The 19,815-nt window shown below is 42.3% G+C and overlaps 1 protein-coding gene across 2 annotated transcripts; it reads left to right on the top strand.

The window, feature by feature from the left end:
- The first annotated feature begins 16,673 nt into the window (after positions 1-16,673).
- IQCF6 (IQ motif containing F6) lies at positions 16,674-18,476 on the top strand. 2 transcript variants are annotated; one of them, XM_008972164.3, is made up of 2 exons: positions 16,674-17,829; positions 18,048-18,476. In XM_008972164.3, exons 1-2 carry the CDS (start codon positions 17,782-17,784, stop codon positions 18,414-18,416), a joined length of 417 nt encoding a protein of 138 aa, XP_008970412.2. In that variant the 5' UTR covers positions 16,674-17,781; the 3' UTR covers positions 18,417-18,476. The 2 variants fall into 2 exon arrangements, with proteins under 2 accessions (XP_008970412.2, XP_034811504.1); XM_034955613.2 differs by having other exon boundaries at positions 16,674-17,886; positions 18,048-18,416.
- Positions 18,477-19,815: the final 1,339 nt, after the last annotated feature.

Below are 19,815 nucleotides of genomic sequence, written 5' to 3'. Positions count from 1 at the left end.
CAAGAGAACAGCTTTGACTCCCTATGATTTCATCTCCAACCTGACCAATCAGCGCTTCCCACTTTCTGACCCCCTACCTGCCAAATTATGCTTAAAACCCCCTATCCCCAAGCTTTCAGGGAGACTGATTTGAGTAATAATAAAACTCAGGTCTCCCATACAGCCAGCTCTGTGTGAATTAAACTCTTTCTCTATTGCAATTCCCCTGTCTTGATATTGGCTCTGTCTAGACAGCAGGCAAAGAGAACCCACCGGGCGGTTACATGCTGTTATTAAAAAGAAAAGCATTTAATAAACATCTTGATTACAAAAAACAATTAGCACACAAGAATGGAAGGAAATGTACTTAATTTGCTAAGGCTAGATAAAATGAAACTCCTGCAAATGTCCTCACTGGTGGGAAAGCATAAGAAACAACCCCATTAAAGTCAGAGGGAAACGTGGTGCCACTCCCCACAATGCTTTTCAACGCTGTTCTTGAGTCTTTGTGCAACAGCAGAAGGAAGGAAAGAAGGAAGGAAGGAAGGAAGGAAGGAAGGAAGGAAGGAAGGAGGGAAAGAAAGAGGTATCATGCTGGCAGAAAAAAACTACAAAGTTGTCAGTATTTATAACTGATATGGTCACCTACTTTAAAAACCTCAAAGAATCAACTAACAAATTATTAGAACTACGAAATGCAAGGAGAATGCGATTATTATTGTAAGAAATTTCAACATCAGTAGCCAAAAAGCAGGGACATGGGGGAATTGAATAAACAGTAATCATCAAGCAGTCATCAGCAGATACATACAGAACTTTATATCTTTCAAACAGAGAATAATCATTTATTTCATATGTCCAGAGAATATTAACAAAGAACTGCCATGTACTTGGCCACTAAAAGAAGCTTAAAAACAACAAAAAAATAGAAATTGTATACATATTTTCAGTGATCATATCCAATAAAATCAGAAACAAATAATTTAAAAATTAATAAAAGTCTTACCTCATTGGAAATTAAGAAAAACTCTTAAAGGAAGGTGAAATCAAGATAAAATTGCAAACTACCCATAAAGCAATGAAAAAATAGACCACTTCCTAATAAAGCCTGGGCTTAGAGGGAATTTCACAGCCTCAATGCCTTATTATGGAGGATGGACCCCAACAGCCTCAAATGCCTTATTATGGAAGTTAGACCCCCAAAATACATCCCAAAAATGTGGGAACTCATCCTAACAGTGAGAAAAAAGACAAAACAATCTAACATAAATGAAGACTAGGAGATAATAAAAGTTTGAATTAGTGAAATGGAAAACCAAGAAAAAAGTTAAAGGAAAGATAAACTCAAAAGCTGTTTCTTTGAAAAACAGACAAACAAACCAACAAACAGATAAACTCTCCAGTTCTCTTATAAACCAGATTAAAGAAAAAAAAGAGGGTAAAAATATACAAGACAGAAAATGAGAACTGAGACTCAACTACAGATGTGGTGAAATTAAAATTATATTAAGGAGAACACTATGCAAATTTATGGCAAACCAAATTTGAAACTATTGAGGGAATGGATGGTTTTCTAACAAAATCTAAATTACCAAAATCAATCCAAGAAAAAATAGAAAACTTGAATAGAACAATTACCAAGGAAGATTATATTTTTATATATTAAATATTGCCCTGGAAGAAATAGTTTCATAGCTGAGCTTTATCTAACCTTTAGAGAGAAGATCATTCCAAAGATATTTAAACTATTCCACATAATAGAAAAAAGAAAAGAAATTCTCCAATTCATTTTACGAAGCCAGATTACACTTCATACCAAATCTGATAAAGATAGCTCCTCCCCCAACAAAAAGATAGACCAGAGAGGTTGGCAAACATTTCTGTAAAGAGCCAAATAGTAAATATTTTAGGTTTGGGGCCATACAGTCTCTTTTGCAAGTACTCAACTCTACCACTCACAAAAACACTCCGAACAATATGTAAATGAATGAGTGCAGTAGTGTTCCAAATAAATCTTTATTTATGAACACTGAAATTTGTATTTGATATAATTTTCCATTGTCACAAAATACTACTCTTCTTTTAATTTTTTTCGCAACCATTAAAAAATGTAAAAACCATTCTCAGGTCATGAGATGTACAAAAACGAGTCGTGGGCTGAATTTGGCCCAGGGGCAGTAATTTGCTGACCTCTGCTATGGCCCAATCTCAGTAATCAATACAGATGTAAATGTAAAAAAATTGAACATTACCAAATAGAATCCAGCAGTGTGTCCAAAGAACAAGACAGTAAGAGTAAATAAGGGTTATTCCAGAAATATTCAACATCAGGAAAAGGTAGTCATATGTCTTTACATGAACAATTTAAAGGGAAAACAAAAAGCCCCCTGATCAACTTAATATATGCTGAAAATGCTGGTTATAAAGTTCAGCAGCCAATCTTAATAAAACTCTGAGAAAAACTAGAATAGAAAGAAACTGCTAAAAACTGGAGACTAGTTTGTTGGTTTTTTGTTTTTTTTAGGCAAGGAGCATTCTAAATTGTTTAAAAAAAAAGGTGCAGCGGTGGGGTGGGGGAGTGGTGGCGGGGGAGGGGTGGTGGTGGCAGGCACAGTAGCTCTCGCCTGTAATCCCAGAGCTATGGAAGGCCCAGGAGGGAAGAGTGCTTGAGGCCAGGAGCTCAAGGATCTTGCCACGGCATTCCAGCCTGGGTGACAGAGCACCATTTCCATTAAAAAGCCATTTGAATTAAAATTAGGACCCTGACAAGGATGCCTTCTACTATCACTATACACATTGTCGTGGTTCCAGCAAATGCAACAAGATGGCAAAATGGAAACATTAGAATACATTTTGAAAAGAAGATAAAAATTATTTATTTCTGCTGCTGATATAATACACCTAGAATATACACCTACTATGTACCCATAAAAATAAAAAATAATAATAAGGTACCTAGAAATTCCAAGAGAATCTAATGAGGACAAAATAGAGAAATTAATAGAGAATTTGGTATGTGGTCTAATAAAAAATAAATACACAAAAATCTATAGTGTTTCTCTGTATTAACAAGAGCCAAATGAAAAATGAATTGGATAAAATATCCATCCATAATAGTAAAAAAAAAACCCCACATCTGTTAAATACTTGGCAATCAATTAAATACGGAACCTGTATGAAGTAACCTGTAGGTCAAATTAAAAGACACAAAACAGGATCGGAAAAATGTCCTTAGATGGTAAGATTATTAACGTATTTTCCAAGAGAGAGAATAGATTATGATAGCAAATATATAATGAATACAATCCCAAATAAAATACCAATGGATTTTTAATTATACGCAATGATACAAAGGCATATCTCTCAAAATAAATATCCAGTTACCAAGAAATCATTAATAAAGAACAGCCAGGGGTCCATCACCGTAGCTCACACCTGTGATCCCAGCACTTTGGGAGGCCGAGGTGGGCAGATCACCTGAGGTCAGTAGTTTGAAACCAGCCTGGCCAACATGGTGAAACCCCGACTCCTCTAAAAATACAAAAATTAGTGGGGTGTGGAGGCACACGCCTATAATCCCAGTTACTCAGGAGGCTGAGTCAGGAGAATTGCTTGAACCCAGGAGGTAGAGGTTGCAGTGAGCTGTTGTGCCACTGCACTCCAGCCTGGGTGACAGAGTGAGACTCCATCTCAAAAAAAAAAAAAAAAAGAGAATAGACAGGGAGCCCAGACTCAGCACTCTAAAGTAACTGTACCCCAAACAATAGGAATAGACATACAAATGATCAGAACAGAGTGGACAAACAAAAAGAAATAGACCCCAACTAATATGAAAATTTAATAAATGATAAAGGTGGTATTTCAATTTTATGGGAAAATCACAGCTTCTTTAATAAATAGTGGGTATATCTAGAAAAATAAAGTTGGACCCCTCATCTCTCAACACATGTCAACATTAATTCCTGGTAGACAAACTCTAACTGGAAAATCAACCCCTGAGGTGGCTGACTCCCAATTCCCAGTCAACCGGTTCCAGCACACTCTGGATGGCCCACTCTTGACAGGATGATCAGGCAATGAGATCTGGGCCAGGATAGCTCAGACCCTTCCAAGGGCCCTAAGAGAGAGGGGCACCCACTTTTTAAAGCCCTTGTTCCCAGTTCCTGGGGTGTCCAACTTGGATGTGTAGCAGCAGCAGGAGATCTCTGGCCAGCAACAGCTAGGAGTTGCCTGCCAGCTGGTGGACTCGAGCAAATCCTTCCACACCCAAGGTTTAGTCTACACCAGGGCTCCCCAAGCCCCAGGCCAGGGAACGTAGCAGTCCATGGCCTGTAAGGAATGGGGCCACACAGCAGCGGGTGAGCAGCAGGTGAGCATTATGGCCTGAGCTCTGCCTCTTGTCAGATCAGCTGCATTCGATTCTCATAGGAGCGTGAGCCCTGTTGTGAACTGCGCATAGGGATCTAGGTTGCACACCCTTATGAGAATCTTATGCCTGATGCTCTGAGGTGGAATAGTTTCAGTTTCATCCCCTCCAACCCCCGTCCATGGAAAAATTGTCTTCTGTGAAACCAGTCTGTAGTGTCAAAAAGGTTGGGGACCTCTAGTCTGCACCTTCCTGACACCACCACACATCATCTGGCAGGCCTCCCATGGTGCAGAGCTCAGCAGACACAGGAGCCCTCCTCTTGCTGACGTTAGCTCATTTCCACAAAGTTTCTTTCACTATAATTGTATGACCATGGAGGTTGGGATACTAGTGCCAGAGTAACCGGGAGAGGAATTTGTGAGAGAGGGCAGCTCCAGGTGCAACCTTCCTCTGGGCCTTGGATCCCTCGCTGTTGCGGTTAACAGGAGACAAACCATTCTACCTGCTGCCTGCCCCCTGCCTGTTTTCTCTCTTTCACCTCAACGCTCTAGCTGATGGGCATAGTTTCTCCTGGATGTCCTAATTAACTTTCTTGATGTTTTCCTTTCCTCCCTTTTACTAGATTTTATCTGTAATCAATATTTCCCTCTCCACAAAGTTTGAGACGATACTGTATGACCTGTAGGTGTGGGAGAACTTTCTAGACCAGAAAGGAAACACAAAAGCTAGGAAAGAAAAGAGATATGTTTGGCCGGGTTCGGTGGCTCACACCTGTAATCCCAACACTTTGGGAGGCCGAGGTGGGCAGACCATGAGGTCAGGAGATCAAAACCAATCTGGCTAACACGGTGAAACTCCATCTCTACTTAAAATACAAAAAATTAGCCAGGTGTGCTGGCATGCACCTGTAGTCCCAGCTACTCAGGAGGCTGAGGTAGGAGAATCACTTGAACCCAGGAGGCGGAGGTTGCAGTGAGCTGAGATCACGCCACTGCACTCCAGCCTGGGCCACAGAGCAAGATTCCATCTTAAAAAAAAAAAAGAAAAAGAAAAAGAAAAAGAAAAAAAAAGAGATATGTTTGACTGAAATGCTTCACTGGCAAAAGATACTTTCATAAGCAAAGGTTAAAAAAAACAGAAAGGAGAATTGCAAAACAAATGACAGATAAACAGTTTGAATGACTGTAGAGTTGTCCCGGATGACAAAACTACAACCCAATAGAAAAATGGCCAAAAGAATATAAATAGAAGAGCAAATATATATTAGGTTGGTGCACAAGTAATTGCGGTTTGCCATTGAAAGTAATGGCAAAAATAGGCCAGGTGCGGTGGCTCATGTCTGTAATCCTAGCACTTTGGGAGGCCGAGGTGGGCAGATCACCTGAGGTCAGGGGTTCGAGACCAGTCTGGCTAACATGATGAAACCCCGTCTCTACTAAAAATACAAAAATTAGCCAGGCATGGTGACGGATGCCTGTAATCCCAGCTACTCAGGAGGCTAAGGCATGAGAATCACTTGAACCTGGGAGGCAGAGGTTGCAGTGAGCCAAGATCGCGCCACTACCCTCTAGCCTGGGTGACAGAGTGAGCCTCCGTCTCAACAAAAAAAAGTAATGGCAAAAACTGCAATTACTTTTGCACCAACCTAATATTATCAATGAACATATGAAAGTATCCCCAATCCTCCCAGTAGCAATAGAAATGTAAAATAAAGTTACTATGAGATATTACTTTATACCCTTTAGACTAAAAAGAATCTGTAAGTGTGATAATGCCTACTGTTGGCAGAGATGCATGGTGTTCTCATACACTATGGTTGGTGGAATTATGGCTTTTTAAAGGGGCAGTTTGGCATCATCTGTTAAAATTTAATAGGCCCATACCCTTCATACCCTTTGGCCCAGAAGCCACACTGTCCTATGAGAAGCCCTGAGTGATAGCATTTCATGTGTGTGATGACACACATGAAAGACATTTATGCCACACAATGTGTAGTGGCAAATAAAAACAATGAACAAAAGAATACCCATAGCTAAGGAAATGGATGCATAAACAGTGGTACTTCCATTCCTTGGAGTATTAGGAGTATTAATTGTCAATAAGAAGAATGGTTAGATCTATACCAGCTGATTTGGTGATATTTCCACAATATATTGTGTTCTCTTTGGCCAAAGGCCATGCATGCAGTGTGTACTATCTATGGATGGAAATATCCTCCTCTTCAGAAAAAAAGCACCTCCAAAGCCTTTGCACAATGCACCCTCAAGGACCCTCAGTGATTACTTATAATCTGTGATTTCAGTAGTCCATCTCAACAATGTAAACATAGCCTGCTCAGCGCCTCCCAAATGTATTGGACCACTGTAGGCCCCCAGTGCCCCATCTTCCTGTTTTGAGTTGCTACCTGGGAAGTATACTTGTCTTGTAGGACAGCAGGTGCTAAAATTGGTAGATATCATCAATGTCAGGAGATGACAACCTAGTCTTGGAGATGGAAATGGCTCCAATGATAGCACCCAGCCCAAGACAATGTGGGACCTTGCTACACAGAAGACAACAGTGCCTCAGCCCAAGACAACAGGGGACAACACCACCTTTACCTGACCTGGACCCTTGGCCATGACAGTGTCCAGGAAGGTAAGACAACTGATGACTGACAACTCCTGCACCCCCATCTAGGACTTGGTTACAGAACTCAAATTTGTCTTTCTAAGTTCCCTGATGAGGAGGAACCTTTGGAAGGGCGTTTTACCAAGCTAGTGCATTCCCTGTCACGAAGTCTCCTGGCTTACATTATTGCCAATTGGTGATTCTACCAATTGGCCCATGATACTGGCCAGACCACTCTTGACTGCTGTCACCAATTGTGGCAGGCTAAGTCATGTGTGCTTACCCACACCTCACTGGAGTTCCAATTAATCTAACCATCCCCTGTCTGGCCACACCTCCTACATGGAGATGGACTGAGTTCTGGGTCCTCCAGGATTGGAGACATTTTGACATCTGTTGGGATAGTTATTTTTCTACCACCGCTGCCCCACCTACCACTTCACCACTTCCTCCCCTAACACCTTAGACACATCCTTTGAGGTCTCCCCAAATGCAGGATCATCCACACCATCAGAGATCAGACTGCCCCTCTACTACTACCTCCCCTTATGAGCCTAATAGTCCTAATATTTTAACACAGTGGGCTGAAATCAGAGCCAAGCTTCTCAGGAGATGTAATTGTTGGGCCTGTTAATATACCACACCAAAGCTGTTCCCTGAGCTACTCTAATTCCCCCTGGTCTGGCACAATTACCAGCACTACAGATATCACTCTCTCTTGCTAACATAAAACCCAAAATTACAGCCCAACTGCTTGGCATCCAAGGCATACATGTTGTTATTTGCCCCTCCAGAACCCCAAGCAGGGATTGTGTTTACATATCTGACCCAGATTTAACATGACTTGGAGACACTTGGGAGCTCAGTGTCACTTCACCTCTTGGGGCCTAGGGTAACATAGCCCATTTTCAGGTTCTCTAATTCATCCATGGGGTATACCATGGTCCTGTGAAACTTGGGACTCATTACATGCACTCCTGATTCCCACAGCCCACTTCTGCCTCCCTTTATGCAAGGGGAACAACAGGGTCCAGACCCAAATCTGTAACTTCAAATGTGTCCTACCTGTATTAGTTCATTTTCACACTGCTGATAAAGACATACCCGAAACTAGGAACAAAAAGAGGTTCAATTGGACTTACAGTTCCACATGGCTGGGGAGGCCTCACAATCATGGCAGAGGGTGAAAGTCACTTTTTACATGGCAGTGGCAAGAGAAAAATGAGAGAGAAGGAAAAACAGAAACCCCTGATGAACCCATCAGATCTTGTGAAACGTATTCACTATCACAAGAATAACACAAGAAAGACCAGCCCCCATGATTCAATAACCTCCCCCTGGGTTCCTCCCACAACATGTGGGAATTCTGGGAGATACAATTCAAGTTGAAATTTGGGTGGGAACACAGCCAAACCATATTGTCCCACCCCTGGACCCTCCAGATCTCATGTCTTCACATTTCAAAACCAATTATGCCTTCCCAACAGTCCCCAAAAGTCTTAACTCATTTCAGCATCAACCCAAAAGTCCACAGTCCAAAGTCTCATCTGAGACAAGGCAAGTCCCTTCCACCTATGAGCCTGTAAAATCAAAAGCAAGCTAGTTACTTCCTAGATATAATGAGGATACAGGTATTGGGTAAATATAGCTGTTCCAAATGGGAGAAATTGGCCAAAACAAAGGGGATATAGGGCACATGCAAGTCCAAAATCCAGCAGGGCAGTCAAACTTTAAAGCTCCAAAATGATCTCCTTTGAGTCCAGATCGCACATCCAGATCACACTGATGCAAGAGGTGGGGTCCCATGGTCTTGGGCAGCTCCGCCCCTGTGGCTTTGCAGAGTACAGCCTCCCTCCTGGCTGTTTTCACAGGCTGGTGTTGCGTGTCTGCGGCTTTTCCAAGCAAACAGTGCAAGTTGCCAGAGGATCTAACTTTCTGGGATCTAAAGGATAGTGTCCCTCTTTTCACAGCTCCACCAGGCAGTGCCCCAGTAGGGGCTCTGTGTGGGGGGTCCAACCCCACATTTCCCTTCTGCACTGCCCTAGCAGAGGTTCTCCATGAGGGACCCACCCCTGCAGCAAACTTTTGCCTTGGCCTCCAGGCATTTCCATACATCTTCTGAAATCTAGGCAGAGGCTCCCAAACCTCAATTCTTGACTTCTGTGCACCCACAGGCTCAACAGCTTCAGAGGGTGGAAGCTGCCAAGGTTTGGGGCTTCCACCCTCTGAAGCCACAGCCTGAGCTGTACATTGTCCCCTTTCAGCCATGGCTGGAGCACCTGGGACACAGGGCACCAAGTCCCTAGGGTGCACACAGCATGGGGACCCTGGACCCAGCCCACAAAACCACTTTTTCCCCCTGGGCCTCCAGGCCTGTGATGGAAGGGGCTGTCATGAAGTTCTCTGTCATGGCCTGGAGACATTTTCCCCATAGTCTTGGGGGTTAACATTAGGCTCCTTGCTACTTATGCAAATTTCTGTGGCCAGCTTGAATTTCTTCTCCATAAATGTTTTTTTTTTCCACTGCATCATCAGGCTGCAAATTTTCTGAACTTTTATGATCTGTTTTCCTTTTAAAATGGAATGCTTTTAACAGCACCCAAATCACCTTTCGAATGCTTTGCTGCTTAGAAATCTCCTCCACCAGGTACCCTAAATCATCTCTCTCAAGTTCAAAGTTCCACAAATCTCTAGGGCAGGGGCAAAATGCTGCCAGTCTCACTAAAACATAGCAAAAGTCACTTTTGCTCCAGTTCCCAACAAGTTCCTCATCTCCATCTGAGACCACTTCAGTCTGGACCTTATTGTTCATATCACTATCAGCATTTTTGTCAAAGACATTCAACAAGCCTCTAGGAGGTCCCAAACTTTCCCACATTTTACTGTCTTCTTCTGAGTCCTCCAAATTGTTCCAATCTCTGCCTGTTACCCAGTTCCAAAGTCACTTCCACATTTTCAGGTATCTTTTCAGTAACACCCCACTCTACTGGTACCAATTTACTATATTAGTTCATTTTCATGCTGCTGATAAAGACATACCTGAAACTGGGAAGAAAAAGAGATTTAATTGGACTTACAGTTCCACATGGCTGGGGAGGCCTCACAATCACAGCAGGAGATGAAAGGCACTTCTTACATGGTGGCAGCAAGAGAAAAATGAGAGAGAAGCAAAAACAGAAACCCACCAGATCTCTTGAGACTTATTCACTATCCCCTGATAAACCCATCAGATCTCTTGAGACTTATTCACTATCATGAGAATAGCACAGGAATGATTGGCCCCCATGATTCAATTACCTCCCCCTGGGTCCCTCCCACAACATGTGGGAATTCTGGGAGATACAATTCAAATTGACATTTGGGTGAAGACATAGCCAAACCATATCACTACCTAATGTCTTTGGGCCCTCCCTTATATTCAAGTAGCCAAGACCCCTTGGTTCCCAGCCAGACCATATTCATTCTGACAAATGTGAGCTATTTTTATTTCCATACTCTTAGGAGCAGACTTATTCACTAGCAGGAACTGTAATGAGTACTGCCACTGTAACACAGCAACAAATCATTCAGGTCAGTACAAACTTGTCAGCTATGCTGTCCCAACACATAAATCTGATATAGCACAGTCTCACCCTGGTGCAACAATCACATGACTCTCTAGCCCAGGTGGTATTAGATAATCACCTCACCCTAGATTAGTTCCTGGTCAGAGCAGAGGGGAGGGAGTCTGCGCCATCTAAGGAGCAACCTATTGCATGTATATAAATAACTCTGACCACGTATAAACCAATCTAAAGGCCATGGCCCAACAAGTACAGGTATTTTGTGAGCTTACCCAGTTTTATAACATTTCCTTTCTGGCTCTGGGTAAAATGTTTGACCCGTTCACTTGGTTTGACCTTACACAACCTGCCCTTTAAGAATGGGTAAAGGAAGTCCCTCTGGTGGAAATGAAAGGACACTAGAGAATAACTAATATTAGACAAAATAGAATGTAAGACAAAAAATTGTTCCAATAGACAAAAGCATTGTATAATGATGAGTCAATCCATTAATACATAATAATTATAAGCATATATGTACCTAATAAGAGCCCCAAAGTATAAGAAGCAAAAACTGACCCAGATAAAGGGGGAAATAAACAGTTCAACAACAATGGTTGGAGACTTCAACATCCCACTTTCAATAATGGATAGATGATCACCTAGACAAATGATAAACAAGGAAATAGAATATTTGTACATCACTACACAGCAACTAGACTTATCGAACCTATATAGAGTACTCATCCAACAGCAGAATACCCATTCTTTTTAAGTACACACAAAACATTCTCCAGGATAGACCATATGTTAAGCCACAAAACAAGTCTCAATAAATTGAAAATGATTGAAATCATAAAAATATCTTCTCTGATCACAGTGGAATGATCATAGAAATCAACAATCAAAGGAAATATGGAAAATTCACCAATTTGAGGAAATCAGCAACACACTTTTAAACAACTGATGGGTCAAAGAATAAATCACAAAAAAATAGAATTTACTTTGATATGAATGAAAATAAAAGCACAATGTGCAAAAACCTGTGGAATGCATCAAAAGCAGTGCTCAGAAGGAAATTTATAGCTGCAAATGGCTACATTCATTAAAAAAAGAAAGATCTCAATAACATAGCCTTCTACCTAAAGAAACTAGAAAAGGTAGAGCGTTCTACCTTGAGAAACTAGAAGAAGAGCAAACTAAACACAAAGCCAACAGGAGACAAATAATAAGATTATAGCAGAGATAAACTAAATAGAAAATTAAGAAAAACTATAGATCAGCAAAACCAAAAGTTGATTCTTTAAAAATATCAACAAAAATTGGCAAACCTTTAGCTACACTAAACAAGCAAAGAGACATAAGACTTAAAGTACTAACATCAGAAATGAAAGTGGGAACACTACTACCAACTTTATAGAAATAAAAAAGATTATAAAATAATACTATGAACAATTGTATATAAACACATTAGATATCCTATGAAATGGGCAAATTCCTAGAAACACACAAACTACCAAAACCAACTGAAGAAGTATTAGAAAATCTGAATAGCTCTATATCAAGTAAAGAGATTGAATCAGTAATCAAATCATTTCCAATAAAGAAAAATCCAGGACCGATTGTCTTCACTGGTGGATTTTATCAGACATTAAAGAGAAACCAACACCAATTCTTCTAAAATTCTTCCAAAAAATAGAGGAATAGGGGCACTTCTTAACTAATTCCTTGAGGCCAGCATTACCCTGTTACCAAAGCCAGACAAAGACACTATAAGAAACTAAAGAGTGATATCCCTTATGAATATAGACTCAAAAATCCTCAGAAAATACTAGCAACTCAAATCTAATAGCCTATTAAAAGGATTATACACTATGACCTACTGGGATTTATCCCAGCAATGCAAAGAAGGTTCAACATACAAAAATCAATGTCATACATCATATTAACAGACTAAAGGGGGGAAAACACACAGTTACCTCAATTGATGCAAAAAAGGAATTTGACAAAATCCAACACTCTTTCATGATAAAAACACTAAATAAACTAGGAATAGAAGGGAACTTTTCCAACCTGCTAAAGATCATCTATGAAAAATCCACAATGAGCATCATACTTAATGGTGAAAGATTGAAAGCTTTTTCTCTCAGATCAGGAGCAAGATAAGGATGTCTGTTTTCATCACTGTTATTCAACGTTGTACTGGAAGTTCTAGCCAGGGAAATTAAGCAAGAAAGAAAACTAAAATGCCCACAAATTGGAAAGGAAGATGTAAAACTAGCCAGGCACAGTGGCTCACACCTGTAATATCAGCACTTTGGGAGGCTGAGGCAGGAGGATCACCTGAGTCCCGGAGTTTGAGACCAGTCTGGGCAATATAATGAGACCTCATCTCTACAAAAATCATAAAAAATTAGCCAAGCATAGTGGCACGTCCCAACTACTCAGGAGGCTGAGGTGGGAGGATTGCTTCCAGGAGGCGGAGGGTACAGTGAGCTGAGATTGCACAACTGCACTCCAGCCTGGGCAACACAGTGAGACTCTGTCTCAAAAACAAAAAAAAAAAAAAAAAAAAAGAAAAGAAAACTATCTGTTTGCAGATAACATGACCTTACATACATAAAGACATAAAGAAAATCCTAAAGAATCCACAACAAAATCTATTAGGGCTAAAAAACTAATTCTTCAAAGTTGCAGGATATAAGATCAACATACAAAAATCATGTGTATTTCTACACACTAGGAGTGAACAATTCAAAAATGAAATTAAGAAAACAATTCCATTTGTAATAGCATCAAAAAGAATAAAATACTTAGGAATAAATTTAACCAAAGCAGGTGAAAGACATATACAATGAAAACTACAAAACACCATAGAAAGAAATTAAAGATGTAAATGGAATGGAAAGATACTCTGTCTTCGTGTGTTGGAAGACTACTCCCCAAATTAATCTACAGATTTACTGTAATCCCTGTCAAAATTCCCACTGTCTTTCTTTGCAGAAATGGACTAGCTAATCTTAAAGTTCATATGGAATTGCAAGGGTCTAAGAATAGACAAAATGATCTTGAAAATGAAAAACAAAGTTGGAGGACTGACACTTTCCATTTCAAAACTTACTACAAAACTACCATAATCAAGACAGTGTGATATCTATCCTGGCATTAGGATAGATATATAGATTGACAGACTAGAATTGAGAGACCAGAAATAAAAATCAATTGTACACCTATGTTCAATTGATTTTCAACAAGGGTGCCAAGACCCAGGGGAAAGAATAGTCTGTTCAACACAGGTGCTAGGACAACTGGATAACCCCATGCAAAGAATGAAGTTGGAGTCTTTCCTCAACATATGCAAACATGAATTCAATATTGATCTAATATCTAAATGTAACCAATAAAACTACAAAACCCTTACAATAAAACACACAGGTAAATCCTCATGATCTTGGATTTGGCAATGAGTTATTAGCTAGGATGCCAAAGCACAAGTAACAAAGAAAAAAATAGATAAATTGGACTCGACAAAATTAAAACAAAGAACATTATGAAAAAAATGAAAAGACAACCTACAGAATGGAGAAAATATTTTCAAATCATATATCTGATAAGGGTCTCCTTCCCATCATATATAAAGAATTCCCGCAACCCAGCCACAAAAAGACAAATAAGCCAATTAAAGCAGGCAAAGGACTTTAACAGACATTTCTCCAAAGAAGGTACACAAATGGCCAACACGTGCATGAAAAGATACTCAATGTCATTGGTCTTAGGGAAATGAAAATTGTAATCACAATGAGATACCACTTCACACTCAAGATGGCTATAATTTTTCAAAGGAAATTAATAAGTGTTGGTGAGGATGCAGAGATTGGTGAGAATGAAAAATGTTTCAGCTGCATGAAAAACAGTTTTGTGCTTCCTCAGAAAGTTAAACACACAATTACCACACGACCAAGCAATTTCACTCCTAAGTATATACCCAAAAGAATTGAAAACAGGTGTTCAAACAAATACTTATACAAGAATATTCATAGCAACACTGTTCACAATCACCAAACACTAGAAACACCTCAAATGCCCATCAACTGATGAATATGTAAACAAAATGTAGTACATCTATACAGTAGAATATTATTCAGCCATAAAAAGGAATGAAGTACTGATACGTGCTACAACATGGAAGATCCTTGAAAACGTTATGCCTAGTGAAAGAAGCCAGACACAAAAGGCCCATATTGTATGATTCCATTTATATGAAATGTCTTTTATAGGCAAATCCATGGAGGCTAATAGCAGATTAGTGACTGTCAGGGGCTAGGGTGGGAAAAAGTAATGGGGAATGATTACTTAATGGGTACAGGGTTTCTTTTCGAAATTAGATAAAATTAGAAGCTAGAATTTTAAAATGGTTAAAACAATCAATTTTAAGTTACATGATTACTTCAATTAATTAAAAAAGATACACAGAAACACATTAAAAACAGTATTATGTATTTTTTAGGTACATGGATGTAGTGTGTTTATAAATGCACAGTTAAAAACAAAATAGATAAATGCATAGCTAGTTGTCCAGGATACCCTCCAAGCTGGAACCAGTAATAATGCAGAGGAGGAAACATTGATCGCCAAGGTAAATTTTGAAATGCATAAATTTTTACAAGAATATATTTTACATGTTTAATTAAAAGTAAGTTATTTTATTAGAAAATTTACATCAGTTATACATGGTATAAGATCTGAAAGAATAGCTCTGGGGAAAAAATTCATGGGAAATTCCCTTTCCGCCTTATATGTGTCTGCATATTGAAATTTTGGCAACAGACATGTACTATATTTATAATCAGAAAAATATATATATCAAGCAAGAAGAAAAGAACAGGAAGCTGGAGAAGAAGTAGTGAGGAAATAGAGACCGAGGACCATGCTCTGTGGAAACTTAGTAAGACTCAGGGAGTTTGTCTAACCCCCACTCCCATCTGCTGCCACTTTCAACTGCAAAACTGTGAACTCTGGCAGGATTTTCCAGGGACAGCCAAGAAGATAGCAAAGTTACGGTATTATGGCAACTCCCAACCAGGCCAAAATGGGGGAGAAATGGTGGAGTGTGTCATCTTGACCATGGCAACCTGGCCTGGAAGGGCTGAGCCCCCAGAACACTGGCCGCTAAGTGATCCCTCCTGTAGGGGTGGATGCCTGACACCGGGACTAAGTGAAGGCCCTTGAGATGGCTGGTTCCAGCATTTGCTCACCCAGATTGGCAGTCATTAAGGGAAGTAATAGGATCCACTATTTTGAGGACTTTAAACATGCTTGGTTTACCAAGGTTGCTTGTTTGACAGTGGGGCCAGAACCTGTAAGATGCCCAGATGAGCAGTGCCATAGCAATGATATGAGGCAGCAGGATCCTCAAAAACATATAAACAGAAGCCATGGACAGTGTGTGGCCCTACAAGCCGTGGGCACCCAGCAAACCTTCCTGCAGAAAAATGGATAATGAAATGCGTGCTAAAGCCAGAGCCAAAATGGCCTGTGCTAATTCTGAATCCTAGAAGCACAGCTTTTTGTGAGCTCCCAGGAGATCTGCTTGCACAACTGCATTCTTACAGTGAGGCAGGACAGAGCCAGGTTTTGTGGGACCTAAAACATATCATTTAGAAAGCCTACTTTAAGAAAAGCACACAAAATTAGAGATGTCAAATTAGTGAGTATTTATTAAAGATGAGAAAAGAAATTACAACAGTTATACATTTTTTAAGTTGATAAATACATCAAACATAATATTTATATGAATTAACTGACCCACCTCTATATTTTCCTACATTTCAGCTGCATAACCTTTTAATGTTTCTTCATAGGATGATTTTACAACTGCTTTGTCTACAGAAATATTCTTATGATTGACATTTGGTATGCATAAAGCATGTGATTTTTCACACTGACTTCCACGTTGTTTACAGTAGCTCTGCTGGTTGTGCCCTACAATCACAGGAATTCAGATAAATTCTATTTCACAAAATTCCCACCAAGAAAAGAAAAAAGTATGGAAATGTTTAAAATTGTATCATTGCATTGTCAAGTATATTCCTGAAAAGAGAGAACTTCAATTTTAATCAGGCATCAATGAGACTTGAATCTTCCACTTATAGTTTTACACATCTAATAACAGGAAGAATTTTCTACAGACTGGCTTCTGGTTCCATACTTTTCACACTTACTTTTCCTCCCCTGCCCAAATACTTTTGGTGCCAGCACTGGAAGACACGTTCTTATTGGATAGCAGCGCTTCTGTTCCTGCATCTTCACGCCATGAGCAAGGTGAATGAACACAGCAACACCAGAATGGCTAGCAAGGATTTATGTGTTCCCAAGGGTGACTGTGAACCACACAAATCTATGCTGTTAAACTGAGTCTAGGCCGGGCGCGGTGGCTCACGCCTGTAATCCCAGCACTGTGGGAGGCAGAGGAGGGCGGATCACGAGGTCAGGAGATCGAGACCATCCTGGCTAACACAGTGGAACCCCGTCTCTACTAAAAAGACAAAAAATTAGCCAGGCGTGGTGGCGGGCACCTGTAGTCCCAGCTACTCAGGAGGCTGAGGCAGGAGAATGGCCTGAACCCGGGAGGCGGAGCTTGCAGTGAGCCGAGATTATGCCACTACACTCCAGCCTGGGCAACAGAGCGAGACTCCGTCTCAAAAAAAAAAGAAAAAAAAAAAACTGAGTCTATCCCAACTCAGCCTTCCCTTAGTCTCGTGGCAAAAGAGGCTGCCATTCCACCCCACTCAACAAGAGGTGAGTGACAGAGGGAGTAAGAGGGAAGAGAGACAGAGGTCCTCTCCAATTGCAGCTGAAATATCTTGCTTTCACAAATTTTACCCAAAAATATACAGCTCTGTAAACACGTTCCTCGGGCCCTGACAGGCACCCTGACACTTAAGCTTCAGGAAATCCAAATTGGCTATGAGTAGAGGCTTAAAGTAAAACTCCTTCCTTGTAGGTAAGCTGCATGACTCTCTCTTCACTGCCATCAGGAGGATCAGGAATGCCACTGGGGCTGGGAAATAAACTGAAGGCAAGAGATAATGGTAGGCTCCCAAAGTGGTGGGAATCAATAAAGCAAAAGAGATGAAAGCAAGAGAAGAGGAGAGAGAAATGTGGTTAAAATGTGTGCAGACAGGACCTCATGAGGTAGAGTCTTGTGTGCAAGTGGGCGGAGTCCAATGATGGAGTTGTGACTAACAGTTGAGGGTGGGGCTAAAGACAAGGGTGGCCTAAATGACAGATAAGTGGACCCTAAGGATCAAGGCCATGGACACGCAAAATGTGAGTAAGGCCCTTGCAGTAGGGACTTACCTGAGAGGTAATGAACCGTGTCTAAATGTGAGTGGGGGATTGGAAACAAGATGGATGGGCCCTAGAAACAAGAAGTCAGGGGCACCTGGGCCAGGCCTTCTTTCCTCCCAAGATCGGAGATGGGGATAGGAACAGGAGGGGAGGGTCCCCCATTGAGCATCTCCCTGTTTTTCCTTCCCCCCAATCAGTTAGAGAAGACAGCCATAAAGATTCAGTCATGGTGGCGTGGAAACATGGTGCGCCGGACGTTACTGCATGCAGCACTCAGAGCCTGGGTCATCCAGTGCTGGTGGAGGTCAATGCAGGCCAAGATGTTGGAGCAAAGACGGCGCCTGGCACTAAGACTCTACACCTGCCAGGAGTGGGCGGTGGTGAAGGTGCAGGCACAGGTTCGAATGTGGCAGGCCCGCAGGTGGTTCCTCCAGGCACGCCAAGCGGCCTGCATCATCCAGTCTCACTGGCGCTGGCATGCCAGCCAAACCCGAGGCCTGATCCGGGGCCACTATGAGGTCAGAGCCAGCCGGCTGGAGCTTGACATCGAAATCATCATGACCTAGGGCGCTGACAGAGCCAAGGAGGCTGGATCTCTCTTCCAATAAAGACCCTTACTGACCATACACTTGCCCTTTGGAGATTAGACTCATGGAGGAGGGTTCAGCCCCTAAGTTTTCTGCCTTCCCCCCAGAAAGATTCCCTGGTGTGGTCTAGAGCCCCTGTCCTCAGGTCACCAACCTAGGCCCCTGTTCCTAACAGCATACTGGGACAGTCTTGCATCCAAGAGAGACCCCAGGGCCCAGGTCAAGCAATGATGCCTCAGTCAGCCTGATTTTGGCCCCTTCCACAGTGGGAGTAGGCATTGGGCTTTAGTCTCCTGCAGCCCCTGTCCAGGCATCTCCATTCAGATCAGAAGATCAGAGAATCTGGCTGCAGCCAGGGCCAGCTGGGAAGGCCAGGATTCCACAGGCCTGTGCTTGGCAAGGCCCTCAGGGCCGGCAGAGTGCTTGGCAGGGAGGCAGGAGGACATGGCACTTCAGCTGGGCAACAGCAGGACAGACGCTGTGCCTTATGGTGGGGAAGGGAGTCAGGGAGCAGCCAGCCAGAGCCAGCCCCTGGGGAAGCCAGAGCAGGAGCTGAGGGCAGCAGCTGTGCCTGCCGCCTGCCCACCCTGGGGCTGAACAACAAGGCTTCCCTCCCCTCTGCTGGGCACTTCCTGGGAGAACCAGGCATGGGATCGGGGAGGGGAGAGAGACTCGGGGGCTGTGGGGGGATGGTGGTGGGGGTGGCATGGGGGCAGGTAAACAAACAGAGGACTAGAGATAGGCAGGAGAAAGGGTTGTCCCTCTGCCACTGGAGGTCATTGGGCACACAGCCTCTAAATCCTATCATGTCCTCAGAAGCAGCTGTGCTCCTCCTTCACCCCCATGTCCCCTCTCTGGCCTCCCCCCAGGATGCCTCACCGTCTGCTGGGCCTGCCTTGGGTGGGTGCTGCTGGGCCACTGCTTTGCTAAGTCTCTCTCTGTCTCTGGGCACCTATGGCGCAACCATCTCTCATGTGGTCTCTCACTGTCTCTGCTTTGTCATCCATGCCCAAGGCCCCTCACTCTCAGCTTGTGTCCCTCAGATGTTTGTGTGAACCTCCATCCCAGAAGTCTGAGGTCTGCAACCCTCCGCAGGGTCTTTCCATGGTGGGCCCTGCAGGAGCGGTGGGAAGGGAGGTGTGCAGGGGTCTTCATGCCTTGCAGCTGGGTGACACTTTCCCTAATCCGTGTGTGTGTGTGTGTGTGTGTGTGTGTGTGTGTTGGGGGTGAGTCTCCAGAACAGCTGTAGCAGATGTGAGGGCTCAGGGTTCAGCCTGACACCCATCATCTGCAGTAGCTGCAGGTGGCAGTGAAGCAACTGGGTACCTGGACTTTCTGACTGAATCCCGCTCTTCCAAGGGAACCCATTCAGTGGTGC

This window comes from Pan paniscus, chromosome 2 (genome assembly GCF_029289425.2).
Source record: "Pan paniscus chromosome 2, NHGRI_mPanPan1-v2.0_pri, whole genome shotgun sequence".
Taxonomy (NCBI): Eukaryota; Metazoa; Chordata; class Mammalia; order Primates; family Hominidae; genus Pan; species Pan paniscus.
This window is presented reverse-complemented; position numbering and strand designations above follow the sequence as displayed.

What these genes read in the sequence shown, in the direction of transcription:
- IQCF6 (XM_034955613.2), top strand. Translation starts at nt 17,782, where the DNA reads ATGACAGATAAGTGGACCCTAAGGATCAAGGCCATGGACACGCAAAAT. An exon ending in GTAATGAACCGTGTCTAAAT is followed by an intron (nt 17,887 to 18,047) that starts GTGAGTGGGGGA and finishes CCCCCCAATCAG; the next exon opens with TTAGAGAAGACAGCCATAAA.